General features: G+C 42.2%; 2 protein-coding genes across 5 annotated transcripts in view; one reads left to right on the top strand and one right to left on the bottom strand.

Annotated features, from left to right (window-relative positions):
- The window catches only part of UIMC1 (ubiquitin interaction motif containing 1), a 158,255-nt gene extending 152,110 nt beyond the window's left edge, over nt 1–6,145 (bottom strand). The window contains exon 1 of one of the 4 annotated variants that reach the window (XM_042448381.1): nt 5,935–6,145. The gene's annotated coding sequence lies outside the window, so the exon portion shown is untranslated. The remainder of the gene's footprint in view (nt 1–5,934) is intronic. The other 3 variants (XM_042448385.1, XM_042448384.1, XM_042448380.1) reach the window with 3 other exon arrangements.
- Nucleotides 6,146–8,401: 2,256 nt separating this feature from the next.
- Nucleotides 8,402–17,894, top strand: part of ZNF346 (zinc finger protein 346) — a 38,734-nt gene continuing 29,241 nt past the window's right edge. Inside the window, exon 1 of the mRNA XM_042451894.1 lies at nt 8,402–8,543. Coding sequence (XP_042307828.1) covers nt 8,483–8,543 — 61 coding nt within the window. The 5' untranslated portion in view covers nt 8,402–8,482. The remainder of the gene's footprint in view (nt 8,544–17,894) is intronic.

The following is a 17,894-nucleotide window of genomic DNA, read 5'->3' as shown; positions in this document are numbered from 1 at the left end:
GATATTACATTTGCCAGTTCTTTTAATACCCTTGGATGGAGTTCATCTGGTCCCGGAGACTTAAATTCATTTAGATTAACAAGGTATTCCTCTACTATCTCTTTACTTATTCTGTGCTGAAATTCCCCTATTCTGTCCTCTGCTCCATTATCCTCAGGTTGAGCACCCTTTGCCTTTTCTGAGAAGACTGTGGCAAAGAAGGTGTTGAGTAATTCTGCCTTTTCTCTGTCTTCTGTTAGCATTTTGCCATCTTCTCCACGCAGTGGCCCTACCATTTCCTTCTTCTTCCTTTTGCTGCGGACATATCCAAAAAAGCCCTTTTTATTGTTCTTAACCTCTCTAGCAAGCCTGAGTTCATTCTGTGCTTTAGCTTTTCTGACTTTACCCCTACACATGCCTGCTATTTCTTTGAATTCCTTTTTTGTGATTTCCCCCTTTTTCCATTTCTTATACATGTTCCGTTTCAAACTTAGCTCAGTTGAAAGTTCCTTAGTCATCCATCCTGGTTTCTTGAGACACCTCCCGTTTTTCTTTCTCACTGGAACGGTTTGAAATTGTGCCTTCAGTATCTCTCTTTTGAGAAACTCCCATCCGTCCTGAACTCCTTTTAGTATTTCTGACTATACTTTAATACAGTTTTAAAAGTTTGGGTTCTGAAGATTCAGAAAATAAAAATTAACTTGTTGTTGCACACCTTCATTTTTGACTCGTGGCAACCCTAAATCAAGCCTATCATGGGATTCTGTTGGCAAGATTTGCCTTTGCCTCATTCAAAGGCTGAGGGAATTATTATTATTATTATTATTATTATTATTATTATTATTATTATTAAGCTTTATTTATATATGTGACTTGGCCAAGGTCAATCAGTGGGTTTTCACAGCTGAGGACGGATTTGGACCTTGGTCTCCAGAGTCCAAGGCTCAAACCACACCAACACTGGCTCCCAAATCTAGTCTTTAAAAATTACAACCTGTGCTAGTACTGTATGATTAAAAATGCAACTTCCATGCAATAGTTGTGCTATCAACATTCCAAACAATACTTGAGGAGCAGCTTACAAAATATTGCAGAAACTTCTCTGAAACAATGCTAATTTTAAGTACACGTGTGCCAGTTTAGTTTCTTTTCACACAACATAATAATAATAATATTTATTTCTACCCCACTTTTCCAACAAGATCGAAGTGGCTTACATCAATAAAATCCATACAATACAATAGAATAAAATCCCACAATCCTCCTCCCTCCTTAACCCCAAATCAACAACAATAGATACAAACATAACAATAACTATAATAAAATACAATTAAGATTATTAAAACGATTAATAAATCAAGAAATAGGACAGTCAGTGGGATAATCAATAGGATGGTCTGTGCCAGTGGGGGCAACTGAGTAAATTGTTCTGGGAAGGGCTGGCGGAAGAGATCTGTCTTGACAGCCTTTTTAAAGTTGTCAAGGTTGGTAATATGTTGTATCTCCTCCGGCAGGCCATTCCATGATTTGGGAGCGACAGATGAAAAGGCCCTATGGGTAACTGTGGCCAGCCTGGTCTTTGTTGGCTGCAATACATTTTTTTCAGAGGACCTAAGTGCACAGGACGGATTATATGGAAGAAGGCAATCCCTCAGATAGGCTGGCCCCAAGCCATGAAGGTAGGGTTGCCATAACCCGGCGGCCCCCGTGCCAATCACGGTTTCAGGGGGCCCCTCCCGGTCCTGGTCCGGTTTGGGCCGCCACCCGTGCCTTGTTCCCGGTTTGGGGGGCCCACTCCAGCCATTGCCGCTGCTGCTAATGTGGCTGCTGCGGCGCCAACCCACCTCCTCCTCCGGCTCCGCCTTCCTCCTCTTCCTCGGCGGGCGGCAGAAGCGCCACCGCCACCGCGCCCCCAATGTGAGGGCTTGCACGCCGCCCAGGCCTCAGCAGGGTCAGTGGCAGCGCGCGCGCGCCTCCCCCATTCCCTCCATGCGCGGACGCGCGCCTGCCCCGGTTCCCTCCGCGCGCGCACGCCTGCCCCGGTTCCCTCCGCGCGCGCACGCCTGCCCTGCTTCCCTCCGCGCGTGCGCGCCAGCCAACAGAAGGAAGAGGAGGGGGAGAGGAGGAGGAGGAAGGAGCCGGAGGAAGGGTGCCTGAAGGCCAGGGCAGAATTGGGCCAGAGAAGGAGGAGGAGGAGGAGGAGGAAAGCTGAGTCAGTGGCCATTAGGTCTGCCATGGTATTTTGGGGTTTTTAAATTATATTTAAAAATATAAAATACTTATTTTATTTAATTTTTTAATTTTTATTATTGCTTTTTATTTTTTATTTTATTAATTTTTATTATTGCTTGTTTTTATTTTATTTTATTAATTTTATTATTGCTTGTTTTTGTTTTATTTTATTAATTTTATTATTGCTTGTTTTTTATTTTATTACATTAATTTTTATTATCAAATATATACACCCCTGCCTTGTTTTTTATTTATTTTTTCATTATTTTTTATTATTAAATATATGCAAGTGCATTTTTTGTGTATTTATGGTGCTTTGAATGCTAACAAGTCTGCCTTTCTTGGCCAATTATAGTGATGATGATGATGATGATGATGATGATGATGATGATGATGATGATGATATTGATATCAACAAGCCTCTGAGGCACGGCCAATGTAACTTGCTGTGATTTTTACAAACTCATGCGCAGTGAAGAAAAACCACAGTCCCTTGCCCAAGTACACACTTCTGAGAAGTAAAGTTGAACCTGAGGGCAAGTACATTTCTGCCATCTGTCTAAGAATAATGCCAAAATGTCCTCCATTTTGATCATGCCTAAAAACATGCATTTATATTAACATTTTTTTTAAAAACCTCAATTTTTTGCGCATCCTCCATTTTTATAAAAATATGTCCTACATTTGAAAATGTTGCCCTACATTTGTCTTACATTTGTCCCGGTTTGGAGGTCCTCACTTATGGCAACCCTACATGAAGGGCTTTAAAGGTCATCAACAACACCTCGTACTATGCCCAGAAACTAATAGGCAGCCAGTGAAGAGATTTTTAAAATCAGTGTTATATGGTCACTTCTTGATCTCCTGGTGACCAATATGTCCACCATGTTTTGGACTAATTGAAGTTTCTGGACTAGGCACAAGGGTAGCCCCATGTACAGCATATTACAGAGGCCAAGTTGTGAAGTTACCAGCAAGTGTACCACAATTTTTGGGTCCCCAGGCTCTGGGAAGGGGCAAAGCTAGCGCATCAGCTGAAGCTGATAGCAAGCACTCCTGGCCGTCGCATCTATCTGAGCTGATATCTGAAACGAAGGATCCAGGAGCACCCCCAAGCTGTGAACACATTCTTTTAGGGGAAGTGTGACCCTGTCTAGGACCAGTTGATAAACCTCAATACCTGGTTTAGGGGCTCCAACAACAAGTACCTACGTCTTATGAGGATTCAGTTTCAATCTGGTTTTCCTTATCCAGTCCATTACCGCCTTAAGGCATTCATCAAGGGGGGAGATGCCATCTTTAGATAATGCTGTAGTTTGAGGCATGGAAAGATATATCTGGGTGTCATCAGCATACTGATAACACCCCGCCCCATGCCTCCAGATGATCTCTCCCAGTGGTTTCATGTAGATGTTAAATAGCATTGGGGACAGTATGGTGCCTTGAGGGATGTCATATTTAAGCTCCCTTTCAGAGGAGCAACTGTCCCAAGCATCACCATCTGGAATCTACATGCATCACCTTTGAGACTGTGGAAATTACCAGATGGGGGATGGGACGTCCTTGTCCCGCCCTTCCCACATGATCGTGGAAAGGACTTTCGCATGACGTCACGCTTCTCTGGACATTGTCCCATCTAGGAAGCCTGAGTGACTGTGATTGCACAAAAGACTTTCAGATGATGTCACACTGATCCTGTCATTGTCCTGTCATTGAAGTAGAATTGTCCTGACATTTTGTATTAACGGGAGTTTGTGTTAATACAATTCCACTTCAGTGAGAGAATAATGACAGAATCAGTGCTATGTATATGAACAAGGTTTTTGTATGATAATAGTTACAAATGAGATAAGCACAGGAGAGTGATCCCAACCTTGTCCCATCCCTGTATGATAATCTCCTACGATTACTGCACTACACTGTTATAGTGCTATTCCATTTTTACTGCTCTGGCTGCCTCCTGTGGCATTCTGGGGGTTGTAGTTCAGTGAGGCCTAAAAGCTCTCTGGCTGAGAATTCTAAATGCACCACTTTAAACTGCAAATCCCAGAATGCAACAAGAGGCAGCCAGAGTAGTTAAAGTGGAATAGCAGTGCTATAAGAGTGTACTGCAGTAATCTCTTTTACTGAAAGAGACATATTCAGAGTAGCTATGTTGACCATATAGCAAAGTACAATAACATGTAATATGCACAAAACAATGATAGCTCAGCCAAAAACACATAATGCAAGCTTTGAAGGCTTGCATCTGTACCTTGCGCTTTTTGGTTGATCAAATGAAGGTATCATTGTGATGTGGAAAACTGAAACAGAGTACAGTAGTAACATGAGCCTACTTCTTCAAGGAGGAAGGTATAATCACCCCTCCGTTTTCATGGACTTGAAGTCCGTGTTGCTCACCTGTTCGCGGGTGGCAAACGGAGGACAAAATGAGGTATGCGCCCATGGCGCACACACACACAGGTACCACGGGCATGCACCACCATTCAAGCCAATGGGGTTTGAATATACACGGTGAATTTCTGTTATGGGGGGGTGTCCAGAATGGAAGGGCGACTGTATTTCCTGACAGGATTGTGTGCAATAGGAAGGTTAGGTTGAGCAACTGTGGTGTAGTGAATTCAGTGTTGGACTATGGTTCTGGAGACCAGGGTTCAAATCCTAACTCAAAACTCCTAGGCGACTTTGGGCAAGTCACACTTACTCAGCCTAAGACAGTGGTTCTCAACCTTCCTAATGCTGCGACCCTTTAGTACAGTTCCTCATGTTGTGCTGACCCCCAACCATAAAATTATTTTCGTTGCTACTTTATAACTATAATTTTGCTAAGTGTTTTCCAATGGTCTTAGGCGCCCCATGAAAGGGTCATTTGACACCCAAAGGGGTTGCGACCCACAGGTTGAGAACCGCTGGCCTGAGAGGATGGGAATGGCAAACCCCCTCTGATAAAACTTGCCCTGTGACAGGTCTGCCTTAAGAGTTGCCTCCTAGTAACTTAAACTTTTGCTCAACTTCCACTTCGACTTTTAACATTTATTGCTTACATGCCAAAGAAAACCCCATGAAAGGTTCATCTTAGGGTTGCCGTTAAGTCAGGAAACACACAACGACAACAAGAAAAGGAAGGTTAGGAATATCAGCTTGTCAGGTTCTTCTTCTGCAAGGCTGTCAAAACTTGGAAAGAGCCCACCCCACACACTTGTACCTGCTTGGTTTTTTAACACCGCGGCTGGGAAATCAGGCAAGGTCCCTCTCCAGGGCCAGAAAGACTGTTTGTGCTCATTTCTGCATATTCAATAAACAACGACAACTGGCCTTGCTGGGACTCTTGACCCTTCTCAGACAACTCTCTGCCAATGCTTCTCACATTTGGTCAGGAGAGAGGCAGCCAGTCGTCCAGCGCTGCACCCACATTGGAGGAATGATCCTGTCTGACACCGTTTTGAACTGCCATGGCTCCATGCTATGGAATTCTGGGAATGGTCGTTTCTTGTGGCACCAGAGCTTCCATAGTATGGAGCCGTAACAGCTAAAAGCGGTGTCAAACCGGATCATTCCTCCAGTGTGGATGCAATAAAGTACTAGGCCCTGAGGGCCCACTAACTAGTAGGGAAGGGGTGTCAGACCTAACAGGGACTCCCCAAAGGCAGGGAGGGAAGGGGAGGGAGGGTAGGCCCCAGGCGGGAGGAAGGAAGGGCCTGCGGGGTGAAGCTGGGTACTCACCGGCCCCAGCCTCTCCCGCACCAGGCCTCAACTGAAGCCGGCGACTCCGGTGCCTGGCGTTGGGGCTCGCGTGGTGGTGGCGGCGGCGCGAGCAAGCAGCTCCTTTGCCCTCATCCAAGGCGGCGCCACGCGCTTCGCTTCCCTCAACTGCAATGGAACTCTTGGGCCGCGCTCCGGGGGTCACGTGACCTCTTTCCTTACGATCTCATCTGAAGCCTTCGCCGGCATCTTGGGTGAGGGCAAGAGGGCGGGCTTTATGGACGGTCTCTCCTTTAGATGAGTGTAGGCTTAGGCTATGGGACGGTCCAGGCTCCTCGCGGCTGCAACATGAGACACAAGGGAAGGCGTTCAGGTCCACCGGCTGTTCTCCTTTTCCAGGACGTGACCTACCTTTCCAGCCTCCTCTCCAGGAGGAATTCCCAAATGCCCTCCATTTTGAGCACGGGTTTAATGTTTATATACTCTTGTCCCTCCGTATTCATTAGGGTTAGAGGCACAAGACCCCCATGAATATGGAAACACCGCAAATAATAAGAACACCATGTTTTTACCGAGAGGACCCCTCTCTAGGAACCTCCAGGGCAACTCTGTGGTCAACATCCAAGAGACATTGGCCATGGAACTGCGCTGGAGGAGCTCCAAAGGCCTAGGAGAGCATTCTCTCTAGGAATCTCTAGGCCTTTCAGGGCAACTTTTACTTAAAGTTGGCCATAGAATTGCAATCTAGGAGGACCTAGAGATTCCTAGAGAGAACATATTAACCAAATCCATGAATAATCAAATCCACAAATATCAAAGCTGCAGATATGGAGGGATGAGTGTATTAGTGTTTTTTATTTGGTCACACCCTACGTTTTTCCTCGGGTGTCCTACATTTTGCAGTGCCTTGTCCTCCTTTGTGGTGAGGACCACCTGTCCCACTGCTGCCATTGCAAACTGAGCCCGTCATTTTGGATTTTGTTCTCCTTCTTTAGCTTTAATTTTTCCATAGTAAGAGCCACGATGGTGGTGTGGTGTGAGTGTTGGACTATTTCTCTGGAGACCAGGGTTCCAATCCCAACTCAGCCATGGAAACCCACTGGGCAAGTCACACTCTCTCAGCCTCAGAGGAAGGCAATGGCAAACCGCCTCTGAAAAACTCTTGCCAACAAAACCCCTGATAGGGTCACCTTAAGTTGGAAACTACTCAAAGGCAGACAACAGCAACAAAGCAGGAGAGCAAGGGTGGCTTTTCTATACATCCCTTCTGCTTGGGGCGCAAGGACTCTCTTGCCATGGCTTCACATAAACTGCAGTCCGTCTGGGTTTCTGTTCTTTATCATTTCTCTTTGTTTTAAATGCTCAACCACCAGCCATCCCTCATCGTTTACACCTCTCTGACAATGTGTGCCTTCTCCCACACTAATGGCAGATAGCTCAGCCACTAACAGCCACAAAGGTGGGCTCAAGGTGATCAGGTGCCAATACAAGGAGAGCCAGGCACCGCAAAATGGAAGACATTCAAGACAAAATGGGACGTGATCGATAGGAAGGTACATAATAATAATAATAATAATAATGTTTATTTATATACCGCTTTTCCAAATTAGATCAAAGCGGTGTACAACAGGAAGTACAATACAAAGTCAAAAAAACAAACAAAAACAAAAAAAACATAACAGGCCTCTCTCCCCCTTAAGATGGTGGTCGGAAGGAGGGCTTTTTCTTCTTCCAGGCAGGCAGTTGGAGCTTGCCTGCCTCTTTCTCCCCAAGATGGTGGCTGAAGGGAGGGCTTTTCTTCATACAGGCAGGCAGTGGGATATTTGATAAGAAGTGATAAGTTCTATCAGGAAAGATGGTATGTGAGCGAAGTTGGACAAATCATAAGAGTTGATGAAGATGGTTATTTATTATGTTAACAACTGAGCAGAATTTAATAGGAAATGACATGGAAGTTATTTGGAATAACAACGACACCTATGGTAAAGTTATTATACACTTTATTTATTTTCTTCATTGTCTTATTCATAAGAAGCTAATAGATATATGTATATCTGAGTATGTGTTAAGTGTATGTTGTATGTTGTTTATTTGATATGTTTGCTTTAAACAAACAAAAATAAAAAAGAGGAATTCCTTCTGGAGAGAAGGTTGAAATGTAGGGCATTTCCTGGAAAAGGAGGACGTCTCCTCAGCCTGGGGCTGGGAGAGTGTGACTTGTCCCTCAGTGGGTTTACATTCGGAGGTAACGTCTTTCGCCTAATAGGCATGAATGGGAAAAGCTACAGCACAGAGGCCTAGCCCCGTCGCCATGGAAACCACGCCTGGAGTCGTTTGGGGCGGCCAAGAAGCGGCTTCGCTTCGGTCACGTGGCTTTCTTCAGACCGCCCACCCCCACCCTGGAAGCCAAATATCGCGAGACTGCACGACATTTCGCGGCCTTTCCGATTCCCGGGCTGACGGACGGAAGCTCTCGCGATGCGTCCCTTTGAGAGAGTTGGACTCTCGCGAGACTTTGGGAGGTCTGGGGCAAAGAGGGAGCCCTCGGGGGCGGCAACGCTGGGAGAAGATGGCCGACGAGGAGGGTAGCAACGGGGACGCTTCTGCCCTGCCGGTGGGGAAGGAGGCAGGTGAGGTTGGGGCCCCCCGGGATCAGCTTCAGCCGTTTCTCACAATAAGCAACTTATTGTTGTATAAGGGCTGCATCCACACTGGAGAGATAACGCGGGTTGGCACCGCTTTGACGTTTTGTCTCAAGGCTATGGAATTCTGGGAGTTGGAATTTGTTGTGAGCCCAGAGCTCCGCTCCGCTCTGGACCCACAACAAACTCCAACTCCCAGAATTCCATAGCCTTGAGCCAGACAAAAGATTTAAAGCGGTGCCAAACCGGGTTATCTCTCCAGTGTGGATGCAGTTAAGGTTTCCTAAAAGGACGGGGGTCTGGAAAACTGAGCCTTGAAGGCATCGTGGGTGCATCTACACTGTAGAAATAATAATAATAACAACAACGATAGTAATAGTTTTATTTATATCCCGCCTCTCCAGAAGGATGGAGGCGGGTTACAACAGTAAAGATACACAATGCAATACATAAATGCATACATAAATAAAAAAATACGGTTTTGACAGGAGTGGTCTTTCTCAGTTGTTTAATGCACTAGCAAAGGATTCCTTTGTGGGTAGAATTCAAAGACAACGCCTGTCAGTCTAGATCACTGCAAAGGGGTATTGTAGCACCCTTGAAAGGAAGAGGTTGGCAGGATAAGCTTTTGTAGACTTCAGTCTCCCTCTTCAGATGAATGGAGTAAAGTGGCCAAGAACAGACCTTTGTAACCAGGCTATGTAGAATAGCAGTAGAAATGCAGAAGTAGTAGGCATAGTCATAGGGCGAGAACTGCTGAACTAAAGAAAGTTCAGTTCTAAGGATGGTTGGGGACAAAGGCAAGAGGGAGGATGTTGCCTAAAGCCAAGGTGAGCAGATAAACATAGGAATGAATGAAAGAGGTGGCGCAGTGGTTAAATGCCTGTACTGCAGCCACTCACTCACAAACCATAAGGTTGTGAGTTCAGTACCAGCAAAAGGGCTCAAGCTCAACTCAGGCTTTCATCTTCTGAGGTCACTAAAATGAGTACCCAGCTTGTTGGGGCGATTAGCTTACACTTTGTAAACAGCGTAGGGATTTCTTAAGTGCACTGATAAGCGGTATGGAAATGTTACTGCTATAAAGTTGTTGAGTGTTGTTGGAATGTATTGTGATCCTGCAACAGAGGATAACGACATAAATAGAGATGTGAATATCCAAACAAAAAACAGTTGCAGAACACTTCAGTGTTCCTGGGCATTCCATTTCAGACCTCAGAACTGCTGACCTAGAACAACAATAACAAAAAGTCTACAAAGGAACATTACAAAATGAAACAGCAGAACTGGAATATATCTACAAATTCCAGTCCATCAACAATGATCGATAAGAGACAATGGTTTCCTGACACACTGCACATCATAACGCTAGTTAACTCCCCAAGCCCCAAGCTCTCTTGGTCAGTTCATCGCATAGCAGTATTAAGTACATTTCTATACTGCTTACCAATGTACTAAGCAATGTACGAAGTGTAAGCTAATTGCCCCCAACAAGCTGGGTACTCATTTTAGCGACCTACGGAAGGATGCCAGGCTGAGTCAACTCGGAGCCCCTGGCTAGTATTGAACTCGCAACCTTGCAATAGCAAATGATTCCTATGGTGGCTTGTAGTTGTGGTTTGTGACCTTGTGGTTTATGAGTGACTGGGTGCAGTACAGGCATTTAACCGCTGTGCCACCAGGGCTCCATCTCTCTTCTGGTTCCCAGCCAGTATCACATAACATTCCAACAACACCAACCAACATTCATATCATTATCTACTCACCTTGGATTTAGACAGCATCCATCCTCTTGCCTTCATCCCCCCATCCATTATTATACCCACTAATTTTGCATTTCTGTTGCTATTTTCATTGTTACTTATAAAGGCCTGTTCCTGGACACTTCCCTTTATGCATCTGATTAATTAGACTGAAATCTACAAAACTTTGTGCTACTACCATCTTCTTTCTTTCTCTGTTAGTCTCAGAGATGCTACAATGCCCCTTTGCAAATGATTCCTAGGTTATGCTACATTAGCAGGCTCTCCTTAACATATGACATTGACAGCACTGGGATGTGTGCTATCTTCATTATCTTTCCCCCTGTGCTTTAGGGATGGGATTGGTGTTTTGTGTTACTTGACATGAATGTCCAGCTCCTCTTAGTCTTTTACATACACTGACCCAGTTGACCTCCAGAGAGTACTGTCTTAATGTAGGCTTGCTGCTTTCTGAGAAGTCAGGAAATTGGTTGTAAATATAGTGAGACCTTGTTCTCCGCTGGGGATTGGTTGCAGGATCCCCCGTGGATAACAAAATCTATGCATGCTCAAGTCTCATTAAATATAATGGCAGAGTAAAATGGTGTACCTTATATAAAATGGAAAATCAAGGTTTGGAATTTTTTCAAGCCATGGGTGCTTTAATCTGTGGATAAAAAATCAGTGGATAAGCAGGGCCAGCTGTATGATTTTTGAAATGCCACTTGTGGCAGGTAGGAGTTGAGAAATAACAGGATACAAGTGTAATGTAAAGATGGTTGCGAATTCCATAATATGATTACTTAATATATATTTGTTTTAAATTTGCCAGGTGTGGTTTACAGTAAAACTGAATAAAACAAATATGTGTCAGTATTATTTATTAGAGAAGCTAACTGACCACTTCTAACTGAGCGATTTATGCCCTCCTTTGTGTCTCACCTGTGCAGGCAGTGGTTTATGTGAGGACAAGGGGCAAGGACTTCTTTATGGCAACAACTAGTTGTGGAATATCCATCCCTTTAGAGGCTTGATTGATGTTGTCTTTGAGTATACAGTATCTACACTGTAGAGTACCCAGCTTGTTGCGGCAATTAGCTTACACATTGAATACCATTTAGGGGTTGCTTAGTTCACTGCTAAGTGTATAGAAATGTACAGTTGCCCCTTCCCATACCCCCCCCCCCCCCCCACATATGGGAAAATAGTGTATGGTTAAATCCCATTATTTTCTATGGCAGGACAGCTTGCCCAATGCATAAGCTCAAATCCGAGTATGGCAAGCCCGTGCATGGCACGGGCACACTGTACTTGCTATTGCTAAATAATGTAGTTTGATAGCACTTTTAAGTGCTGTAGCCCCAGGACGTCCTGGGATTTGTAGTTTTACCAGGTCTTTAGCCTTCTCTGCCAAAGAATGCTGGTGTCTCACAAAACTATAAATAGGAGAATTCTGTAAGATGGAACCATGGTAGTTAAAGTGGTGTCAAACTACATTATTTCTACAGTGTATATGCATCCTTCATTTCAGCACCAAGTTAAAACATGAATTTTTAGTGAAGCCTTTCAGGTATAGTGCTTTTATCCATTTTATACTTGTACATAGTTTTGATTATTTTAATGCTTTAGATGGTGTAATATATTTCAGACTGTATACTGCCTTGTACAAATTGACATTTTAATTTTTTTTAAATTATTCAAATTGAATTTATTTACTATCCTGGAATCCTTGGATGTAGAATAAGATAATAAATAAATAAGATATAAATATTTTAATAAAATAAATAAATTGTGAATTCAAACAAACTAGAATCAGTTTCAATTGACCTGAAACTGTGAATATTTTGACATGTATTGTCTGACTGGTCTCAGGTCTCAAACAGAGGGGCCAGATAAAGTGGGCCGTGGCCACACTGGGGCTGCAGTGGCCACGCACGCATGGCCCTAATTCAGGCCACTGCTGCGGTTTTGAACCAGGCTTGCAAAAGGAGTGGTTTTTGTCTGTGCTTTTTTCTCTCTGTTATTTTGCCTTTGAGTGGCATCGGAGTGGCTTACAGCTGCGTTTGGGGTGTGAGTCGTCTAGACACCACACCCTCAATGCAGTCTGATGGCAAACCTTTTGGTCCATCTGTTTGAGTCCTCAAGCTGCACTGCAGAAATAATGCAGTTTGACACTGCTTTACCTGCTGTGGCTCGGTGCTATAGGATCTATGGATTATAGTTTGTTGTAGCACCGGAGGTCTCTTGCAGAAAAGGCTACATATCTCAGAAAACTACAAATCCCAGATATCCATAGCATTGAGCCATGACAGTTAGAGGTGTCAAACTGAATAATTTCTGCAGTGCAAATGCAGCCTTAATAGTCAGCCATTGGTTATTGTAAAGTACAGGTCTACCACAATACTTTGTACTCTCAAAGATAAAAAAAGTAAATGGTTTTGAAATCAGACCTTAAATGCAGAACTATGTTAATAGAAGGAAAGTTATTTTTTAAATGTTAACAAGGATTTGGATTTATTATTACTAGAAATCCCTTTGTTGTGCTTTTACAAAATAAAATTATACAGTTTCTATCCTTGAACAAATATTTTAAAAAACACTTACATTTATTTAAAACTAAATAGATGAAAAGACTATCAAACTGGCATCTTGTACTTGTAGTCCACTTGAGGATCTTACCCTGAAGCTGATGAAGTCAATTATTCATGGGCAATTATTCTGTGTCCATGAATAATTGACTATATTTTGCCCTCAGATATCAGCAATCCTAAATTTCTATTCTTAAAAACTGTTACATACATAACAGTAAAATAGGTCTATTGGAAGCTGTTGGGTCTCAAAAAGAAAAGAAAAGAAAAGAAACAGTAATTTCAAGTGGCACTCCATGTTGGTCTGGCTCAGTCTGAAGATGATTGAGTGCATCCTTTACCTGAAGCACAGGACACTTAGCCATCAGTGTAAATTATCCACTGGAACAGAGCATTGCTGCTACAGTGACACTTGCCTACAATGTTTAAAGCAAAGTATAACGTAACTTAAAACTTCCCATTTTCTCCATCTCCCCATCTTTTGAATTATTAACCTTTATAAAGCGCTGTAAATAATAATAATAATAATAATAACAGCCAGAGAAGACTATAAATCTACTTCCACTTTTCTTTGATAGTGTTAGTTAGTAACCATTCAGGGATGTATTTCATCTTCCCTCTATTGTACTTGGGAGCTTCCAAGGGCTTTGAAGTTGAGGGTACTAAAAATTGTAAGGAGTCACATGTCCCCTGTAGATGACGTTTTCCCTACCCAGATTTAGAGATTATTGTATTGATGTTCCTGTCTTGGTCTGGTTTTTACTATAGTTTCCAAACAGATGTGTTTCTTGGATTCACAGGTGTTTTTTTTAAAGGAAATAATATTGAATCTTCTCTCCTGATTAAAAAAAATCCATCCCAGTACTTGCATAGTTTTTAATTAATTAATAAAGTCTTTACATAATGTAACATAATGTATACATTTTTAGGTATTTTAATGAAATGGATATAAAACCTTAGTGGCATGGCAATCTTGTAATGCAGCATCAAACATAGTAGTGTATCCATACCCTAACTCAAGTTATTGTTCTAAAGGTAATTCCTAGTCAACACAAAAAATGTATGAGTGACTATAAATAATGCCATTCTGTAGGTGATTGGATCTCAGATGAGTGAGTTCTTAGAACATACTACAGAGAATCCTTGACTTGCTGGCGTGTGACCTGACTTGCTGTACTACTGCTTAGTACAGACTGGTGTTTTACACCAGCCTGGGGCCAATTTTAGAGCTCGTAGGGCTGGGCGTCCATATGCACCCAACCCTACTTCCGGCGCCCGTGCATCATCTTGCCACGTGACCATGACATTCTTCAAAAGAAGCTGCTTGGAGCGGCTCCTTTTTAGGGAGTGCGTTGGTGCCACACCATGCAGCTGGCATGGCACTGATGAGGGGAAAAACCAGGTGGCATGAAGCCGCCTGTCTGTATCCCCCCATGTTAGTCTACAGGTTGCATTAAATGTATTTTGCAATATGTAACTTAAAATAAAATAAAATAAAACATTTGGTAGAAATAATGACATGACATAAGAATCAAAAATGAGGATGGAATTTGGGTAGTGGGTTTATAAACATATGAATGTGTAGCAAAAATGCATGTAGGAAGCTGTGAAGGATATGTAATTTTCCTGTTTTTTACTGAAAGCATGACCTGGGCTTGTTAAAACCAAATAAGAATTTTGCTTATAAGATTTTTATGCACTGCCCAACTTACAATTTGCCTCAAAACAGTTTGCCAATACAAAAAATACAACAAAATGACAAAGCAAACTAATCAGCCCAAATCATGTTAAAATATTAAAATATTAAGAGCCAGCCTTAAAACCCAAGTAGTAAAAATAAGTAACAGCTGACTACCACTCAGGAAGGCCTTAGCCTGACACTAAATGCTAGTAAAGGAAATGATAGCTGGATTTCCCTTGTAAAGAGCTGAAAAGGCTATTTATTTATTTATTTAACTTTTGAAAATGACCTTTTCACAACAATGGGCCTCAAGGCAAACACGTTAATAGCTGTACAGAAACATCAGTGTCACCTAAACAAAAGTTAAGCCCTTTAAAAGTCATTAAAAGACTGCATACACGGCCACAAAACAGCACAACTGATAGCCACCTTTTACAGCTTTGTGAGGAACAAAACTCAAGAGAAGACCCTCTGAAGATTACCTTACTAATCAAGTAAGAACATAAGGGAGTAAGAATTTCTTCAGGTGGACCAATTCTAGGTCGTTTAGAGCTACAAATGGTAGTAACCAACTCTTTGATGCAGGTGTGGAAACTGCCCAGTAAACAAGTCACCATTAGTTTCCAGATTAGAACCTGGAAACTGACACTATCCTCTTAAATCAGGTGTATACAACTGTTGAGTGAGGGCTGCTATTTTGCCAGGCTATTGATATCTCTGCCTCTTAGGTTTGCATGTGTTTTTATGTTTTTGAGTTAAAATCCATTAAAATTATATTCATGTAGAACAAGTAGAAATTATTAAATAGCCTAACTAAATGGGAAAATCTTGTTTTAAGTTAATTATTGCAGACTATATTAAATTCATTGTAAAATATTCTTTTGAGTATAAATCAGTGATGTGAGCTCTCTGGGGAAAGTAGAACTGGGAAAATTTACCATTCCTCTAAAACTGACAGTGGAATACAAGCCTTGGAGTGTGATGGAGTCTCCTTTGCAGGTTTTTAAACAGTGGCTGGACAGCCATCTGTAGGGAGACCTTTGGCTGTGTCTTCCTGCATGGCAGGGGCTTGGACTGAATCGCCCTTGAGGTCTCTTCCAACTCTGTGATTCTATGAAATAGTATTACTTCAATTAGCATGTTTGCTTCAGATATTTTGTTCAAAGACTTTCAAAGTTTTATGTGGAAAATATTTTATTGAAATATTGAAATGTATATTTCTCTTACATTTATTAAAAAGCAACTGCACCTCAAAGAACACTGTTGTTTTTTTTTTTAAATGACATACTGATATATAACTATTGTACCTTCAGCTTAATTCGCTCACTCTGGACAATTTATCAGTTTCATTTCAAGTTGAGAAAAAACTGATTCAGTACGACTAGTTGAACATTTTATTGGAAGTATGTGAGTGAGCACAGGGAACTTACCACATTCTATTTTTACTGCTTGTCTTTGAGACTGATTGAGAATCAAGAAATTTTGCAAAATAGAAACAAATTTAGCAGAGCATACATTCATCTGTTCTACTGAACATTGGAGTTTATCAGTGCTTGTCTCCATAGCATTTTCACGTTGGAAAATATTTCATGAATAATTTTTCATTCCATATCTCTGCTTAAAATCAAGTTGGAATACTATGAACTTTTAAGTTACTGGTAGGTTAATGCCCTTAGTGAAGTAACAAAACCAACACCACCAATACAAACTGGCTACTAGCCTTTAAAATGCTTCCAAACAAATCAGGTTTTTTTGGGAGGGGGGTTAATATGGTGTTTTAAATTGGGTTTAAACTTTTTGTAAACATTTCTAATTTGTTGTTGTGGAATCTGCTGTGGGTTCTATCCTGGGAGAACAGGGGTCAAATAAATAAGCAAGTGCTTCCTGGCTGAATTAGTTGATTCACAGCTTTGGGGTGTGTGGCATATGCACAACACATGCTCTGATGCTGCCCTGAAGCCGACATTACACTGCTCCACTGTCCACACAGGGGCAGCTTTTCAGCACTCCGGCAGCACTACATTTAGACAGCACATGCCACAGGAGCACCAAAAAGCCATGATGGCAGAAAAGGTGGCATTTTCCAGGGCAAAAAGCTGGATTGGGGCCATAGTGTGTGGTTGTTACGGCTCCAACGATCAAAGGGGCAGCATCAAACACTCTGTTTCAGCACTGTGTTAGTCAGTGTCACTGTTGGTTGCTGGCTATAGTGTTGAGGGAGTATATTTTTCTTGAGGTGTTTGGTGCGGGCATAAAAAGGGGCTTGAGGTGCATACAGCCAATGGGCCATGCCTTGCCCACCCTGTCTTGAATTGCTGAACCAGTCACCGATTCTGTTTTGTATTCCCAGACACTTGCTGTAACCAGCCGGATTCTAGATGTTCTGCCAAGCAGGTTGATAGGGTTGGGTGGTGGGACTGAAGCATTAGCAGGCAAGCAAAGCTGTAGTTGCTTTGTTTACTGTTCCATCAAGTCATTGAAAGGGTTAGTGCAAATACATACAGTGTTTCTGTTGTTACTGTTTGTTGTCTTAAATATTATTAATGGAAAGTTTGGTTATAAATTTAACAAATAAGCAAGCAGATAAACTGCTAGTATTAACTTGGAATTTCAAGTTCTGCAGATAAAATTTCAGTGTTTTAAAGCCCACCTGGGATGCACAAAAGTCAGAGTCCCCCCTGAAGAATCAGTTCAGAGTTACTGAGTATTCATTAGCTGCTACAAACATCAGTTTCATTGAGGCATGAAGTTTTTGGTGCTGATCTTGCATGTTTAGAGGCATGTTTCCTTCCTTGAAATGCCATTGGAATATTTAGGTGTTCATTCCTTTTTTGTCCTTTTTGTTTTAGTAATGTGCTATGTTGGTGATGTGTAGCACTTTGCATTTGCTATTTCCTTTTTTATTGATTTTGTGGAAGCATGTTAGTTACTATAGGAAAATCATGGAATCATACAATCAAAGAGTTGAAAGAAGCTTCAGGGGTAATCAGTTCCAAACCCTTGCCATACAGGAATATATAATCCAGTATCTCTGACAGATGGCCATCCATCCTGTTTAAAAACCTCCAAAGGAGACTCCACTGCTCTCCAAGGCAGTGTGTTCCACTGTTAAACAGCTCTTACTGTTAGGACATTCATCTCAGTGTTGAGGTGGAATCTCTTTTCCTGCACTTTAAATCCATTGCTCTGGGTCCTGTTCTCAGGAGCTGCTGAAAACAAACTTGCTCCATCTTCATTATGACATCCCTTCAAATATTAAAACAGGGCTGTCATATCACCTCTTGACCTTCTCTTCTCCATGCTAAACATACCGAACCCCCTAAGTAGC

Source organism: Sceloporus undulatus, chromosome 2, assembly GCF_019175285.1.
Source record: "Sceloporus undulatus isolate JIND9_A2432 ecotype Alabama chromosome 2, SceUnd_v1.1, whole genome shotgun sequence".
Lineage (NCBI taxonomy): Eukaryota > Metazoa > Chordata > Lepidosauria > Squamata > Phrynosomatidae > Sceloporus > Sceloporus undulatus.
Note: the sequence above shows the minus strand (reverse complement) of the source record. Positions and strands in the feature narration are given on the sequence as shown.